Genomic DNA, 16922 nt, shown 5'->3' with positions numbered 1-16922 from the left:
GCTATGTCACCTCTCAAGGTGATCGTTTCATTTGTTTTCCTGTTGTATTTCGTACCCTGTGGCATGCCGTTTAGGAGTTTGAGGGGTGAGACGGGTAGCGGACGATTGAATGTGTAGGTTATTGGGACAAACTGTGCATGATAATGAATATTGATGATGATGATTAGAGAGAATGGAAAGAAAGGAGAGCTTCAGTTTTAAAGAAGTTCACTTTGAAGTTGGGTATCTCATAGCCTCAAAGTAGAAATTGTGATGAAAAATATCTCAAATGGAACTTTTGAGACACTCCAGCAGCTCTGTCAAAGCTGCTTATATGTTAAATTCCCAGATCCTCCCAGTGGGTCATCGCTTGCAAGGCAAAACGGCGTCTGTTGGTGGAAGCAGTGCATACGTTTTGCTTAAGCATCCTCATGTTAGAGCTGATGTGCTTGTGTTGGGAGCCTCCACACTCTTGTGTTCTTCTGCAGTACAGCCGTGGCTGATAATAAAAAAAAAAAAAAAACAGAAGAAACTGCCAAAACACCAAATGCTCATTAACACGTTTCTGTCTTCTGTTCTGGGGATAAACTCGGTGTCGAGGAGCGTCTTTGTGGAGCTTTTGAACAGGGAGGCCGACCGAGGTATTCAGCTGCCTTACTGCGTGACACTAGTCCTCTAAATGCATGCTGACTTTTTTTGTGTATGTGTGTGTGTGTTTTCTTTTAGTTGCCTTTATTGGTTCCCACAGATGCACACGTCAGAAAGTTTCTATAGTTTTTGCACAATTAATAAGTTTTTTTTATTGTAATGCTCAGCATGGATCATAGCAGTTTTTATCATTATTGTAGCAACTTTAAAAGTAACAATATACCGGAGAGCTATTGTCTGATATATGCTTCTTCTTTTTTTTTTTTTTTTTTTTTCTGTGTTGACTGTTTGATTTTCTTTAAGGCTGTCCTTGTTGGAAAAGGTTTTGCAGAAGATCACATTTTATTTCACATCATCAGCCAACAAAGGAGTTTCTCCACTGTTAGCCAAGTTTGCTGCTCTTTTGCTAGCTGTAGATCATTGCTTGGCTATGTCGTTGTTGTGAGACGATCAAACTTGAAAGTGTGGTGACAAACCCGCCCTCATAGCATCCTCTTGGCTGCACCCTACTTATCCTGAATTCTACTATCCAAGCAGTTCTTCTCTTTATGTAATAAGTGATGGACGCTCAGTGAAGAATTGGGCCGATAAAAACATCCTCAAGGATGAGCCACATCTACTTTGGCACCTGTACACATCTAGTCATGTTTTTGGTGAGTGTGAATGCCAGTTTGTTAGGTTGAGAAAGGAGGGGAAAAAGTCAGAGGATTAAAAAAAGTAGTGTGGCGGTGTGGTGGTTTGCATCATCACCTCACAGCATTAAGGTCCTGGGTTTGAATCCACCGGCTGGCTGGGACCTCTCTGCATGGAGTTTGTTTGTTTATATTCCTGTGCGCGTTCTCCCCGTATCTGCGTGGGTTCTCTCAGAGTACCTTGGCTTCTTCCCACAGTCTCAACACATCCCCGTTAGGTTGTCTGTCTCTCTGTGATGGCCCTGTGACAGATGGGCGACCTGTCTGAGGTGTTCCCTCCTTCCCACAGTATGGTGGCTGGGCTCTTCTGCCTCCCAACTGCGACCCAGAATTGGCTCAATGGAAGAAGACGGACGAATGAAAAAGAGTCAGATTGTGTCAAACAAAATCATGACATAATCAGGTTGTGATCTCAATGTTTGTACAAGAAAACTGCAGCAAAATCTGTACAAATGCTGTTTTTGTACTAACAGAAAAAAGAAGCAGAGTCATAATGTGTTGGAAAAGTTGCAATATACGAGTCAACACAAACACTCCTCGCAGTTTGTTGAACATTCCCCAGTGGATGCAAGATCCAACAGATCAGTCTGAATGCTCCAGCTCTTCTGTTTGTTCTAGGAGCTCATTATTGTATTAGCTAATGGTTTTTCTTCTTTTTCTTTTTTCTTTTTTTAAATCTGATAGGGCATTAGAGATCTTAAGCTGTTATCTGCAAGATCAGGAATCTGTAAGCCTTGTAATTCATCACAGGTTAGGTCTGAAAGTCTCATCAGTTACCTGAATCCATATTGCTTTATATAGACTACTTTATTGACTGGTTTGGTCTCTAGAAAAAAATTATAAAGACCTTTTAAAGGTTGTTGATCTAATAAATTCAGTAATCGGTTCACAGAATATCATATTTCTTAATTTCTTTCCCCGAGTTTACATATGAGTGAGGTTGGACCTGTGAAACATTGTGAACGTGTTCTTTTTGCTTTCAAAATCTGTTTAATTTGTCAAAGGTTCATATTTATTTTGGACCTTTTGTGAAGCAAAAACATCCCCCTGTGATTAACTGTTTTTAAAAATCAGAGAGAATATATTGTCTGTACCTGTATCACTGATAAATCCTTCTATATGAATGTGTTTATTGTAGCTTTGAAGGTCTAGAAGATGTTGTATGTATGTAGCTTATTCATGAGTAAATGCCTCATAGCTTCAGATGCAGGTGAACTTTCGAGTTTTGTGTCTCTTTTGGGAAACATTACTATAACCAGGATTTCTCTTATTTAAAAAAATGGTGAAGACCTGGCTTTCATAAGCATAAAATGTGCACTGTATGCCCCCTGCTGGCAAAAGAGTTAAAGGGCAAACTGAAAAATCTTGTTCCTGGAGAGAAAATCGTCATTTTTTCTCTTTTCTTTTCAAGCAGGCATGCAAAACGCAAGTGAATTTAATTGTGTAGACTTAAGATTACTTTTGGATTTTAAAGATCTCCAGCACAAAGCCAAAAAAAGTCATGTTACTGAGAAAGTGTGCTTTTGTTTCTGCCTGAAATTAGTTTCTCCCACATTTTCTGTAGATATTAAATTTCACTTTGTTGGAACTTTTATGAGTGAGCTTTGTTATTTACTTATTTGTTATTGTTCCATCATTTGCTATTTCTCATAGTTGAAGTTAAACCTTCTCACAAGTGAGAAGGTCACACTGTGTGACCAAACGTGAGAAGCTCGGTGAGTGTAGAGACGTTAAAAGATGCCAGTTGAGGTGGTTCGGGCATCTGATGCCACCTGGGCACCTCCTAGGTGAGGTGTTTAGAACATGACCTACGGAGGGGGCGTGTTTTGTTTTTTTTTTTGTTTTTTTTTTTGTTGTTTTTTTTGGTAACATTGAACAAAACAAAGGGGAAAATATTGTTTAAAAAAATGACATGACTGGCATGGTAACCTTTAGATTTAAAGGGCACATATGCTTTTAAATCCTTCCTTTTCATATGTAAATCATTCACTTGTGGTCCATATAAAGTAGAACTGCACTGCTCTGGTCTGAATTCCTCGTTATTGTAACTCCACAGACCCCTCGTTTACACCTGTTCTGAGGCGCCTCTTAGAGCGGCTCGTTTTGGTGCGGTCTCTTTAAATGTGGATGAGACATTTCACGCCCCGCCCCCTCCAGGTCGCAGAGCGTTCCATTCCACCCCGTTCAGCTATTTTCGTATTTTGATACCAGCGATATGATTATCTACCGGCAGGGAAACAAGCACGTCGAAGAGGCTCTGATGCCGGGGGGGCGATGTCTGGTGTCGTGTGGGTTAATACACCCAACAATCAAACATTTTGACTTGTCTACTTGCAACTTCGGCATAACTGAACTTGGACTACAAAATCGCTGCGAGGGGAAAAAAAAAATGGCGGATTCACGAAACTGGTTAGCCGGAAGTCCATGACCTTGTTTAGAAGTTCCACAGCAAATGCAACTGAACAGACTGAAAATATGACCCAAAAAGAATATAAAGATATCTAAGCACCTCCGGGAGAGAATAAATTTTCTGCACACTTAAACTACACAAAAAAATGTATTTAAGGGCTCAAAAAGTGGATTTTGCATGATATGTCCCTTTTAAGCGGAGTGGCGCAGTGGGTAGGTGCTCACCTTGCAGCCGGAAGGTTGCAGGTTCATGCTCCTGTCCCTGCGCTGCGTTGTGTCCTTGGGCAAGACACTTAAACCACATTGCCTAACGGTAGCGCCGGTCTCTGGCTGCATGACCGCGGATGCTCGTCTCTGGATGAGTGATCTGGAACGATGATTTTGTTGTGTGCCTTGTGCGCACAATGACAATGAGTTGAATCTACCATCTTAAGTCTTGACCATGTAGGAGATGAAAGGGCTCCAATCTGAGCTGTGAACTGGCTCATATGGGGTCAACATTTCTGCCATGTACCTCATGGCCAGACCCTGGCACGCATAACAGTAAAATCTTAAAATCAAGGCTAAAATGCAAACTCAAATAACTACATGTTAACCTCTTAATGTAGATGGGCCATAGCAGCAGAAGACCACACTGGGTACCACTCCTGTCAAGTGAGAGCAGAAACCTGAGGCTACAGTTCACATGGGCTCACCAAACTTGACAACAGAAGACTGGTAAAACATTTTCTGGTCTGCTGAGTTTTGACTTTTGTTGCGACATTCAGATGGGTGAAAATCTGGCATAAGCATGGATCAATCCTGCGTTGTATCACTGTTTAGGTTGCTGGTGGTGGTGTAATTGGCTGGGGGATATTTTCTTCGCACACTTTCAGACCCTTTGTACCAACTGAGCATTGTTGAAATGCCACAGCCTACCTGAATGTTGTTGCAGACCATGTTCATGCCTTTATGACCACAGAGAGTACCCATCTTCGGATGGGTGTTTCTAGCAGGATAACGCTCCATGTCACAAAGCTTAAATCATCTCAAACAATAAGTTAACGGTGCTCAAATACCTCTATGGCCACCAGAGTTCAATCTAATAGAGCACCTTTGACATGTGGTGGAACGGGAAATTCACATCGTGGATGTGCAGCTGACAAATCTGCAGCAGCTGTTTGATGATGTCATGTCAATATGGACCAGTAGAATGTTTCCAGTACCTTCTTGAATCTGTACCACGAAGAATTAAAGGCAGTTCTGAAGGCAACCCAGTACTAGCAAGGTGAACCTAATAAAGTGAAAGGTGAGGGTATATTTGTATCTTTTCTGCAGAGCAATAATTGGATTATTTTGTCAAGTGGAAAAAGATGAACCTAAAACTGAACTTTATGGTACACCACAGGAAATGTGCACTGCAGACTATGAATGGATACTTACACAGTTGGTTCTTTCTAAAAGGATGTGCTAAGACAAAGCAACTGTAGAGTCCTTGATGACAACCCATGTTTGAAGCTAGTGGAATGAGGACTCACTCTTTCTTTTCTCTAAATGTTGGACAGAATTCTCCTTTTGCAGTCTGTGTTTAAATGTAAGGCAGCATGCTTTATATAGTGTTGGCATTGGCATACAGTTGGTTTAATGGTTCTCTGAATCTTGGACAGAGTTCTGTTGCAATAACGTTTGTATTCGAAGGCTAAGTACTTGAAAAGATGTATGATGTCCTCCACTTCTGAGCAGAGGGAGTCCGGCTGCTTCACAGCAAGCAGTGCTCTAGTTTCAGATATGGACTGAACTTTACCTTTAGAACTTTAGATCACACTCATGTAAACAGGTGATAGCAGATTTTAAGTAGGAGTACATACAGGGGTTGGACAATGAAACTGAAACACCTGTCATTTTAGTGTGGGAGGTTTCATGGCTAAATTGGTGGCCAATCTTCATTAATTGCACATTGCACCAGTAAGAGCAGAGTGTGAAGGTCCAATGAGCAGGGTAAGAGCACAGTTTTGCTCAAAATATTGCAATGCACACAACATTGTGGGTGACATAGCAGAGTTCAAAAGAGGACAAATTGTTGGTGCACGTCTTGCTGGCGCATCTGTGACCAAGACAACAAGTCTTTGTCACAGCTCTTTGCATCAAGAGCCACGGTATCCAGGGTAATGTCAGCATACCACCAAGAAGGATGAATCACATCCAACAGGATTAACTGTGGACGCAAGAGGAAGCTGTCTGAAAGGGATGTTCGGGTGCTATTGTATCCAAAAAACAAACACGGCTCCCCAAATCACGGCAGAATTAAATGTGCACCTCAACTCTCCTGTTTCCACCAAAACTGTCCGTCGGGAGCTCCACAGGGTCAATATACACGGCTGGGCTGCTATAGCCAAACCTTTGGTCACTCGTGCCAATGCCACACGTCTGTTTCAATGGTGCAAGAAGCGCAAATCTTGGGCTGTGGACAATGTGAAACATGTATTGTTCTCTGATGAGTCCACCTTTACTGTTTTCCCCACATCCGGGAGAGTTACGGTGTGGAGAAGCCCCAAAGAAGCGTACCACCCAGACTGTTGCATGCCCAGAGTGAAGCATGGGGGTGGATCAGTGATGGTTTGGGCTGCCATATCATGGCATTCCCTTGGCCCAATACTTGTGCTAGATGGGCGCGTCACTGCCAAGGACTACTGAACCATTCTGGAGGACCATGTGCATCCAATGGTTCAAACATAGTATCCTGAAGGCAGTGCCGTGTATCAGGATGACAATGCACCAATACACACAGCAAGACTGGTGAAAGATTGGTTTGATGAACATGAACACAGCCTGCACAGTCACCAGATCTAAATATTATTGAGCCACTTTGGGGTGTTTTGGAGGAGCGAGTCAGGAAACGTTTTCCTCCACCAGCATCACGTCGTGACCTGGCCACTATCCTGCAAGAAGTATGGCTTAAAATCCCTCTGACGTGCAGGAATTGTATATGTCATTCCCAAGACGAACTGACGCTGTATTGGCCGCAAAAGGAGGCCCTACACCATACTAATAAATTATTGTGGTCTAAAACCAGGTGTTTCAGTTTCATTGTCCAACCCCTGTAACTCCTGTTTGCTGACCATATTCATCATCACTGTTTAGGCCTGTTTAGCATTTTTATCAAATGGTTAAGAGTGAAGCTTTAGCTCCACGCACCACACAGCAACCTCTTTGGCCTTACACATGGGTGATGGTTAAAGATTTCAGGCAAGTGCTGACAAGTGCACCGTCAGGTTGATATTGTATGTTTGAGGTCTTGTGCGTTGCTGTCTCATGCTGTCAACAAAGATATCCTTGTGGCTTGCTTAATCACAGCGATCATACTTATTTGGAAATACTGGTATAACCTCCAGTTCCCAGCTGGCAGGGAATGAAGTTCTGGTAAACAGTATCTAGAAGTTCTAATGGTGTTCTCAGGAAATGTTCAAAGACCATTTGAAGGATTTTTATCACTGAAAATAATGTTCCTTTTAAAGGTTACCTAAGACGTAATGTTTTGACAGCAGTATTCTGACAATGTTTTGACTATTACCATGTAATACTGTAGTAATACTTTACAAAACAACAACTTATAATCTGCTATCCCAATAACATTTGAAGAACATTTAATTATTTCAGGTCTCAGTAACATCCTGAAAACATTTTCAGAATGTTACATTAAGGTGTTTTCACCCTTTCTTCTTTAGCAAGAACCACCTTCTCCCAAATGGACTAAGTCCTCACATCACAAAAGATACCAGGAAGCGGATCTTTGTGTGTGGTCCACGTGTATGGTGTGTATGGTGCAGAAACCTGGACAATGTCTAATATACTGGCTAAAAGACATGGAAAGCAAAGAAGCTTTGGAAAAGATCAAAATGAATAAAAACTCCTCCTGGAGACCAGAAGCGAGTTAAGAAGCTAAAGTATTTTGGCCACACCATCCGCCATAACCCACTCCAAAAAACACTGATGGAGGGAAGAATGAATGCCAAGAGAGGAAGAGGAAGGCCGAGGATAACCCGGACTGAGGCAGCCGAAGACGGGCAAAAATGGAGGACTATTGCATCCAACCCTCGTCAAGAAGTTAATGAATTTCACCCAAAGGCCTCCTAATTAGGGCAAAAGACGTCTGCTGAAGGGTTTTCTGTTATGAAATGGGGCCATGATGTTATCCTTTTAAGTTGGGTTGCACGGGTACCATGGTGGCTAGCACTGTTGCCTCACAGCTACAAGGACATCTCGAATCCACCTTGGCCTGGTCCTCCCTGTGTCTGTGTAAAATTTAAATAAAGTCAGAATGCATTTGTATGTTTATAAGTATAAAGACACCAGTGGCGCAGTGGGTGGGTGCTCACCTTGCAACTGGAGAGTTGCTGGTTCAAGTCCCTGTCTGTCATTGTGTCCCTAGGTAAGACACTTAACCCACGTTGCCTTAAGTGTGAATGTGTTTGGTGGTGATGGTCGGAGCACGATTGAGGTGTGCCTGGAATTGTAAAGTGTCTTTGAGTACCTTGAAAAAATGCTATTTAAGTCTAAGGATTATTATTATAACTCAGATAACTACAAATGAGATTTTTTTTAAAAATATATGGTCATTTTGAATTTAATATGTTGGAGCAACAAGACTGGAATAGTTTTATTTTTCTCAACGTATTTCCTCCCATAGACGCTGGTTAATGCACAAAGTCGGTTCATTTCATTTGGGTGAAGACGGCTTATTTTTCACTGTGCTCATAAATGGCCGTAGACATAAAAGACACTGAGAACTTCTTTATTTTTGGTAGTCTTCGTGGTATTAATTACATCTTACAGCACAGGTCTGCATGTCCTCTGCAGGACCTGTTTAAGAAGCAAAAAACACAACACAACGAAGGACATCCTTTGATAAGAAACCGACACTGTACAATTAAACTACAAGTGCACTTCTGAAAAGAAAGAAACAAGGAGACATAACTGAGCAACACTTTGGTCAGTCATCATATTTGGAATGTTGATTCACACGCTGTGCGTCATTTCTTTCGTGGAACCCACACTTACTGAAAGCTCAAAAACAAACAAAAAAAAAAATTGTAAACTGGAAAACACAACATGCACATGTGATTGTTCTCACGTGACCTTTCCTCCAAACCTTTGAGCCTTCACCCCACACATCACACACTGAGCTTTGTCGTGTTTAACTACATTTCCAACAAAAGATGTGCTTGGGTTATGACGTTTTAGCCAAACATAAAAGGCAATAATTCTGTAAGGCAGAACTATATTTGCACAGTAACACATTCATATTTAAGCAACTTGTGCATCATCAGTATACAGAATAGACAGGTTTGACATCTTTTACACAGGCTCCATGGTCTGAAAAGCTATCTGAAGATTGATTTAAAAAAAAAAAAAAAAAGAAGGTCTGAGGCATTTCTGAGATTTTGGCTGTAAAAACACTTTCTTACCAGAATGCAGCATTTTTAAGACATTCCTACATAGATACATACGTAGTGTAGCAATGCCCCCCCCCCCCAATCCATCAGAACAGACACTGCAGGTACTTGCAGTTTGAAGATTGATGTATAGCCTGATTGAGGGGCGGGTTAAGGGTGAGCAGTAAGGCCACCACAGTAGCATTTTATCAACTCTAAATCCAAATCTGCGTGTGGCTGAAGTTTCACCTTTAATTACAGAGCTAAGCATGCAGGCACAAAAAGCTGCACCTGTGGCAGGGTGGCCGTGGCTCAGAAGGCAGCGCAGGTGATCAAACAGAAGGTCAGTGGTTCAATTCCCACCTCCTTCCAGTCTGTATGCCACTGGGCAAAATACTGAACTCCAAACGGATCCCAGTACATGCATGTTAGGAAGTGCAGAGCAGGTGAATGTGGTTTGTAGTAAAAGTACTTTAAGTGCTCAGGTAAAGCAGACCACAAACCTCAACTCCACACAACTAAATTTCATTATTTTTGATTTGGAACTAGCAAAGTGGCCAATTTAACGATCAAAGACCTTTGAGAAGTCCCTCTCTTATGTCTCTGTGGAGTTTTATTCCTATGCTAGGCTGCAACACAGTCTGTGGGCATCATTAAGCCCCTTTTAGACATACACACTAACATTAATCTGATGGCACCTAAACGGGTCAGAACCCGGGTCACTTTTTAGCAAAAGTTATAACCCCCGTCACAAGATCATGAGCATTTCTTGCATCTTTGTGAGTAGCTCGGTTCATCAGGGAATGCCCTGCACACATTTTAACATTGCTAGTTATGATGATGATCCCCACACATTGGGGTGGCTGTAGCTCAGTAGGTAGAGCAGGTCACCTACTGATTGGAAGGTCAGAGGTTCAATTCCAGGCTACATGCCAATGTATCCTTGGGCAAGATACTTAACCCCAAGTTGCTCTCCGATGCAACCGTCGGAGTGTGAATGTTAGCTAATTAAAAGCACTTAGCTTAATTAATCATGTGCTTGTGTGCATGGGTAAATGTAAAAATGTGTTGTGTAAGCGCTTTGAGTGCTCAGACTGAGTAGAAAAGCGCTATATAAGAACTAGTCCATTTACCATTCACAAAGAAATCTTACCTTCATAACAGCAGGAAAAGCTGAATGATTAAAATTGCAGTAACACTTTGTAAGACTAATACTATGGCTCTCCCTGTCACTGTTACGCCTAAATGAAGATGTGCATAGACACCAATAAAGCACAATAATCAAAAAACAAGCCAAATTACTTAAGGCAAGATAAAAAGCTTAATCAAAAGCCATTTCTTTAAGCACAGGCAGCAAAAGTTAAAATTACAACCCAAATCATTTCAATCAATTTTATGACAATAAGGGAGGAGCTACAAGAGATTCAAAAAGGAGAAAAAAACAAAAAAAAAAAACTTCATCACCATCACCCGACCCTAGCATGAAAACACAGATATGACAAGAATGGCACACAGAACTTAATAGCCCTTTTTCTGTAAACCTTTTTACATGACCTTTCATCAGCACAAATTACACATCCAAAGCACAGAGTCACTGCACAAATCCTACAATGCAACTTCACCATAAGAATAAATAAGCAGTCTGAGACACATTGGTTGTCTGTACTGTAAAGCTCACTGCTGACATGTCCAAGGTATTAAAAGTGACCAGAATAAATTTTAGAAAAGGGAGGGGGGGGCATGATAAATATATGACATGAAGTGAAGTCATTAAAGCTGCCGTCGTGTTTTCAGACATTCTGGAGTCCTCTCTCATGGCCGTCCAGCTGCACCTTAATCTTATGCAGTTCTTCGATCTCCTGGTGGTGACGCTCTGTCTTGTGGCGAACCAGAGAGCGATAGAAGTGAATGGTGAACACCACAAAAATCACCGCCACTGGGACCATGATGATAGTGGAGGCCAGTGCAGCCTGCCAGCCGGGGTTAAGCTGTGTGGGGGTGGTAGTTTCCAGAGGGCTGGCAGTTGTAGGGCTTACCTTTTTAATCTTGACAGATTCTACAGGCAGGAACTTGATCCAGCAGAGGAGCACCACTTCTGCTAAAAACAACAGGATCCCCAGCGCTGTGGAGAAACCCCAGGCCAGCTCGATGTAGTAGTGCATGCGTTCGTGAGGCGACTCGCTGACAGAGTTGAGGTTGTGGATGTTGCTGACAGCTTCCACATTGGGAAGAATGCAGGTGCTGATCAGCAGAGCGAAGAGATGCACTGCCACCAGAACGGTGGTGCACACGCTGAAGGCGATGAGGAGCTCACGAGGGTAACTGAAATGAACCTCCAGCTGCACCTCCACCATGGCCACCTGAGACATTTATACAGGGCCATTAATTTCCAAGTTACTTTGCATCCATGAGTGCATCAAAAACACACAAAAACACTACGCATGTGAACCTTGAAGATGTTTCAGTTCTCAAACTAAAAGGTGGACAGACGCAGGTATTTAAACCCCAGTGGTCCCCAGTAGTCCCCTGGAGGTGGTTGTGATCCACTATTGTTCATGCGCATAATCACATGCGACAAGGTGTGAAAGGAGGCGTAGATCATGACAGGGTGAAAACCACTGATTGTCATGATCCACACCTCCTTTCACACCACATGGTTACTTTAATTGACAGGTAGTCCACTAAACAATGGGTGACATCTTAATTCAGATTCATTCAATTAATTTGAACTCTGCATTATTCCAGGCTACCACAGCAAAGTCCAACAAGTCCTTGGAAGCGAGCAATTCTACTTTGCAGCAAATTAATAAACCAGGAAGCAGTTTGAGAAAGTTTCATTTCAGTTTCTGGGTCAGCGTCAGATTCTCTTTTGTTTTGTTCTGAGATGCAAAGTGTTCTGAATTTGATTCACATCTCTGACTGACTTATTCTCCATAGCAACAGAGGCTGCGGCTTGTCTTGTGAAAAGCCACAATAACAAAACGATGTCCTCCAATGAAACACAAAGCAGGCAGGAGCCGGAGCAGGAGCTTCTTCTTGATAAGCAGAAGAATGAATTCATTCCAGTTTTTACTGTTTTGTTAGTCTGAAATGTTTCTGTGGGAATGCAGTTATCCAAAATTCATCACAATAGGACATTTGTGCTTCTATGCTAAAGAACTGATTCACTCAATACAATGATTATTTGTGTTGTCAGAAAAACCACTAACTTCATTAAGGATGCAACAATGCCAACACAAACATGACATTTAAAACCACTTCCTCCCTGCAGGTTAGTGCAGATTATCTAGGTCACAACAGATTTGGTCAAAAACAAGAAGAAAAAACAAACAAGGAAGCTGGTCCACAAAAAGAAAAAGAAAAAAAAAGAGGTGAATATGACTAACCATTGCAAAGCCAGACAGCAGGGCAGAGGTCCTGCTGGAGGCCTTCAGCTTAGCACGACTCAGGTAGAGTTTCCGCCAGGACAGTGCTTGCACTGAGTGGTGGTTGGAGCTGACCAACTCCAGGTAACTACGTCGCACCCAGTCCCTGTAGTCCATCCCGCTGCTGTCTGGGGCGGGCTCTGCAACCCCCGGGGCTGGAGAACCCATAGGCACATTCAGCTCACTGCTCATGGCACCTGGAGAGTATAAAGCAGAGAAAGGGTCATATAAATGACCTGGTGTCTGAGATCCCATTAGGACTACTGAAGAGATTAACACAGGCTGTGTGATTAAGCAGTAATAATTTAAATGGCTTTTTTTATTCCTCCTGCAAGCACCTGTTTTACAGGTACCATTTTATGTAAAAATGAGCACAATTCTTAGCTCTAAACAAAGTCAGACATGCTAACACATTGCCATCACATTAACATGAAGTCTACCCTTTGGAAAGCACTGCCTCAAATGAATTGCTAAATTATGATTTACTGAAAAGTCGGAGTAATCTTGTAAATGTACTGTGGGGCATTTTAAAAAAAAGTACTCATTCTCAAGGTGTTTTTTTTTTTTTTTAGTGACTCATTTTGAAAACAGAAAGCTTCCTCTGAGGTCAGGGTAGATACGCATCAGATACAGAAGAAATTCAAATGTGGTGATGCTGCTGAGAAAGCAAGTTATAAATCATCAGTCTGTGACATTAACGTTTTTACACCATGGAGCAATGCCACATAACGCAGCATTAAACCAAAATGTTTTGCCAGCTCCTGCCCCTATATGGCCTGTATACAAATAATAAAAAATAAATGATGCATGATGGATCCTTGAGTTTATTAACTGTGATGTTATGGTAATATCCCAATAAAGATTACAAAAACACTCCAATGAGAATGTTTATACAAGAAGAAGAAGAAGAAGAAGAAGAAACAGCCTTTATTGTCCCACAGAGGGGAAATTTGGGTGTAACAAGAATGCAATCTCTGCTGTTTCCTCCTGACATCCTCCTGTTAACAGCAAGTCTAGCCTAATACTCCCACAACCCACATTAAACCTGTGTGTGTGTGTGTGTGTGTCTGCTGGGGGGAGGGGTGTAGGGACCACATTTGTCTGTCTCAACAATGTTTTGCAGGCTGTTGGCAAAGAGCCAGGGCAGCTAAAGCTAAGGAACAGGAAACAAAAAAAAAATAACGCATGAATAAAGTACCCATACCGGCGTGACTGAACGGCACAAAATCCTTCCAACCGTGTCATAAGAGTAAAAAAAAACAAACAAAACACAAATTCTCAAACACATTGTCACGACTATGTTTTTTCTTTTTAAAAAGTGATGCACTCAACAAGAATATTCAAAAAACTGCACAGCAGCTACACGTCTGTGTCCCTTCACGAAGTACAAGCACAGGCTGTGCAAACAAACTACTGGTTTTCAGTGTACAAACGCGCACTTTAACTATTAATACACAAACACTTATTAAAGTTAATAGGACAGACAGTGCCTATCTATCTGTATGTCCGTCTATAAATATATATATACACACAGACAAGTACAACACTGTGGCCCCATGATTTTGCAGGGGTAACACATTTCAGCAGATGCGTATACCTTTACGTCTCTATGTATATTTAGAACTCTGGTAAGTTAGCAGGATCCGTTTACGGAGTTTAGCTAACATACCGTGGTTATTTCAGTCAACGTTACACAGCAAAGCCGGAAGACAAAATGCTAATATTTATGCAAAAGAATCTGGTGCGCAACTTAGCCTGAATCCATCTTTACCTGACACGAGCAGGACTCGTCCAGCTAGCTTATTTAGCTAGCCTGTCCTCAGCAAGTTGTTCACCTGTTTCTTAACTTTCCGTCTTACCTGTCCACCAAAGTGCCTCTCAATTATGGATGCAAACTCCGCAACAGCTCTCTCTCCACGTTGCCACACAAATGAACGCTCTCCGATCCGCTCCGGTTGTTTTGGTCAAACAACTTCCGCTCTTCGGTTATAGTTAACCAATACAATTATCCCCGTCTCAGTCCTGCAGTCGAACCAGATTCTGGTACGATACAGTCCTCCTCCATAACCCGCGAACCTGCGTAAGAGCTGCTTTTCCCTTCCAAGTAAGTTCACCTGCCGCCGGCTTTCCTGGTTCGGATGGTGTGTTCCCATCAGAGGGCAGAACGGAAGCTGAGGAAAAATAAATCCTTAAAATAACGCTTCCGCTTGAGCGTGTAGCCTTCAAAATAAAAGTCACCCAGACCCATGCTACCGGAGACGCTGATCAAGGCCCATTTCACTGTTAATGCAAAAATAATTCCATAACATAAAAAAAACACACACACACACACACACACACACACACACACACACACACACACACACACACACACACACACACACACACACACACTTGAATAAAAGGCACTACAAGCAACATTCCTTGTTTAGCGTGGGTTTAGAAAAATAATGACTTGCACCATTATTTTTTTTGTACCTGTGTTGGTTTTTAGTCCCAGCAATGCTTTATGTCACAGTCTCTAATGTAGGCCTCTCACTTTTTTAATAAAATATATGAATCAATTAATATTATTAAATCTTAAAGTGTGCAATAAGACCCCTAATGTTAATTGTGGTCCATGGTTCAAACTCAAAAGTGCAAATAACTGTAACCAAAGGGTAAGATCATCCAGGACTATTTTGGAGGTAATATCTTCAGTAAAGCTGACAGAGCGGTTATATCCCTCACACTGCTGGCAGTGCATTTTGTGCTGTCAAACTTTTTTTTTAGATGCCCCTATTTAAAGATTCTGATAGTCTCATTTAGCATCCAGGGCCAATGCTCATGCTTGCAACTCATAAACTGTTTATATGTCAGTTTCTATCTATCTATCTATCTATCTATCTATCTATCTATCTATCTATCTATCTATCTATCTATCTATCTATCTATCTATCTATCTATCTATCTATCTATACCACCATCACCACCTTGGACCCCATGGATCCAACAACAAGGCCAGCTAGTGAAAACCGAACTTAATCCACCCTGTGCCAACTCTGACTCTCAAGTATTATTGCCTTAATCTCAGTATAATTGCATCTTTGATGTGCAATTAAACTTGAATAACAATAAAGAATTTATTTCATAAAGACACATTTGTAGCAGGTAGATACACATAGATAAAGTACTTATGTGGCTTTGGGAAGATTATGTGTTCTACTGCCAAGCAAAGCCATGAAAATAACATCAAACTACAGCACTTAAGACAGCACATGGCCTGTAAAATAGGGACTGTCAGTGTTATCCATGCAAAACCCAAATGAATGCCAAAACCAAATAATTTGTTGGGAGTAAAAATAAAATAAAATAAATTTGGCAGTCTCTTATTCACTTAATGTCAGCAAATGAAAAAAATAAATAATTAATAGACCAATGAGACCCAAGAGTTTCTGACTTCTGTAACCTAACTGATTCTTGCTGTAGATGTACAGTAATGTGCAAAAGTCTCCAGCCACCCCTAATTTCTTTATACTTTGGAGGTAAAATGGGAAATAGGTGCAGTGAGTTTTTTTAAACCATGCAAAATTACATGGCAAAAATGGAGTTTGTAAGTCCAAGAAGCTTGAAAGCCAATATTTGGGATGACCACATTTATTCTTCAACTTAACCTAAACTGGCTGTGTGTGAAAAATTGTGCTTGTGTTCGATAAGGTGTGTTGTAATTTCTTTCAGCAGTCTTCAAGAATAGTTCTCCAGACTCCTTGGAGGACATTCAGAGCTCTCCTTTGGATGTTGGCTGCCTTTTGTTCCGGTCTCTGTCAGGATGATCCCACACCTTGTCTGTTATGTGTAGACAACTATTGTTTAAGACCACTTTAAAAAAAAATCACAAGAAATTATAATTCCTTGGATGGCTCAAGACATTTGCACAGTACAGTTACAGTACTGTTAATCTCTCTTTAAAAATGGACCACTTTTTTTTCCAGATTTTCTTCAAAAGCCTCAGAAACGGTCCCAAACAGCTAGCCAGGAAATGGATATTGTGAATTATCTCCTTTGGATTAATATACATGGCATGTACAGTCTATTCAAAATAAGATGGACTGACCATGTTTGTCATAATGCAAGAACAGCATAGCTCACTGATTTGTTTTTAATATTGATTGCACAACAGCCAAACTCTATAGGAAGAAGCAGTATTATTTCTGTTCGTCATGCTGCTTTGGTTTTGGGAAGCGTTAGTTCAAAATATAAGGAGCAGCAGCTGGAATGGCTTCAAAGCCCTCCCACACAAGTAACAATCAATAATAAGTATACAAAGAGTATTTAAAACATTTATTTAGTATCATCACAGAGTACAAGTGAAAGACTGA

General features: G+C 41.3%; 1 protein-coding gene across 1 annotated transcript; it reads right to left on the bottom strand.

The window, feature by feature from the left end:
• Positions 1-10159: 10159 nt before the first annotated feature.
• On the bottom strand, positions 10160-14727 carry orai2 (ORAI calcium release-activated calcium modulator 2). Its single transcript, XM_030747127.1, has 3 exons — positions 14424-14727; positions 12526-12761; positions 10160-11499 (listed from the first exon to the last, which is right to left on the bottom strand). Exons 2-3 carry the CDS (start codon positions 12754-12756, stop codon positions 10930-10932), a joined length of 801 nt encoding a protein of 266 aa, XP_030602987.1. The 5' UTR covers positions 12757-12761; positions 14424-14727; the 3' UTR covers positions 10160-10929.
• Between the last annotated feature and the right edge of the window lie 2195 nt (positions 14728-16922).

Source organism: Archocentrus centrarchus, chromosome 14 (assembly GCF_007364275.1).
Source record: "Archocentrus centrarchus isolate MPI-CPG fArcCen1 chromosome 14, fArcCen1, whole genome shotgun sequence".
NCBI classification, from domain to species: domain Eukaryota; kingdom Metazoa; phylum Chordata; class Actinopteri; order Cichliformes; family Cichlidae; genus Archocentrus; species Archocentrus centrarchus.
This window is presented reverse-complemented; position numbering and strand designations above follow the sequence as displayed.

What these genes read in the sequence shown, in the direction of transcription:
- orai2 (XM_030747127.1), bottom strand. Translation starts at nt 12,756, where the DNA reads ATGAGCAGTGAGCTGAATGTGCCTATGGGTTCTCCAGCCCCGGGGGTT. An exon ending in TGCTGTCTGGCTTTGCAATG is followed by an intron (nt 11,500 to 12,525) that starts GTTAGTCATATT and finishes TAAATGTCTCAG; the next exon opens with GTGGCCATGGTGGAGGTGCA.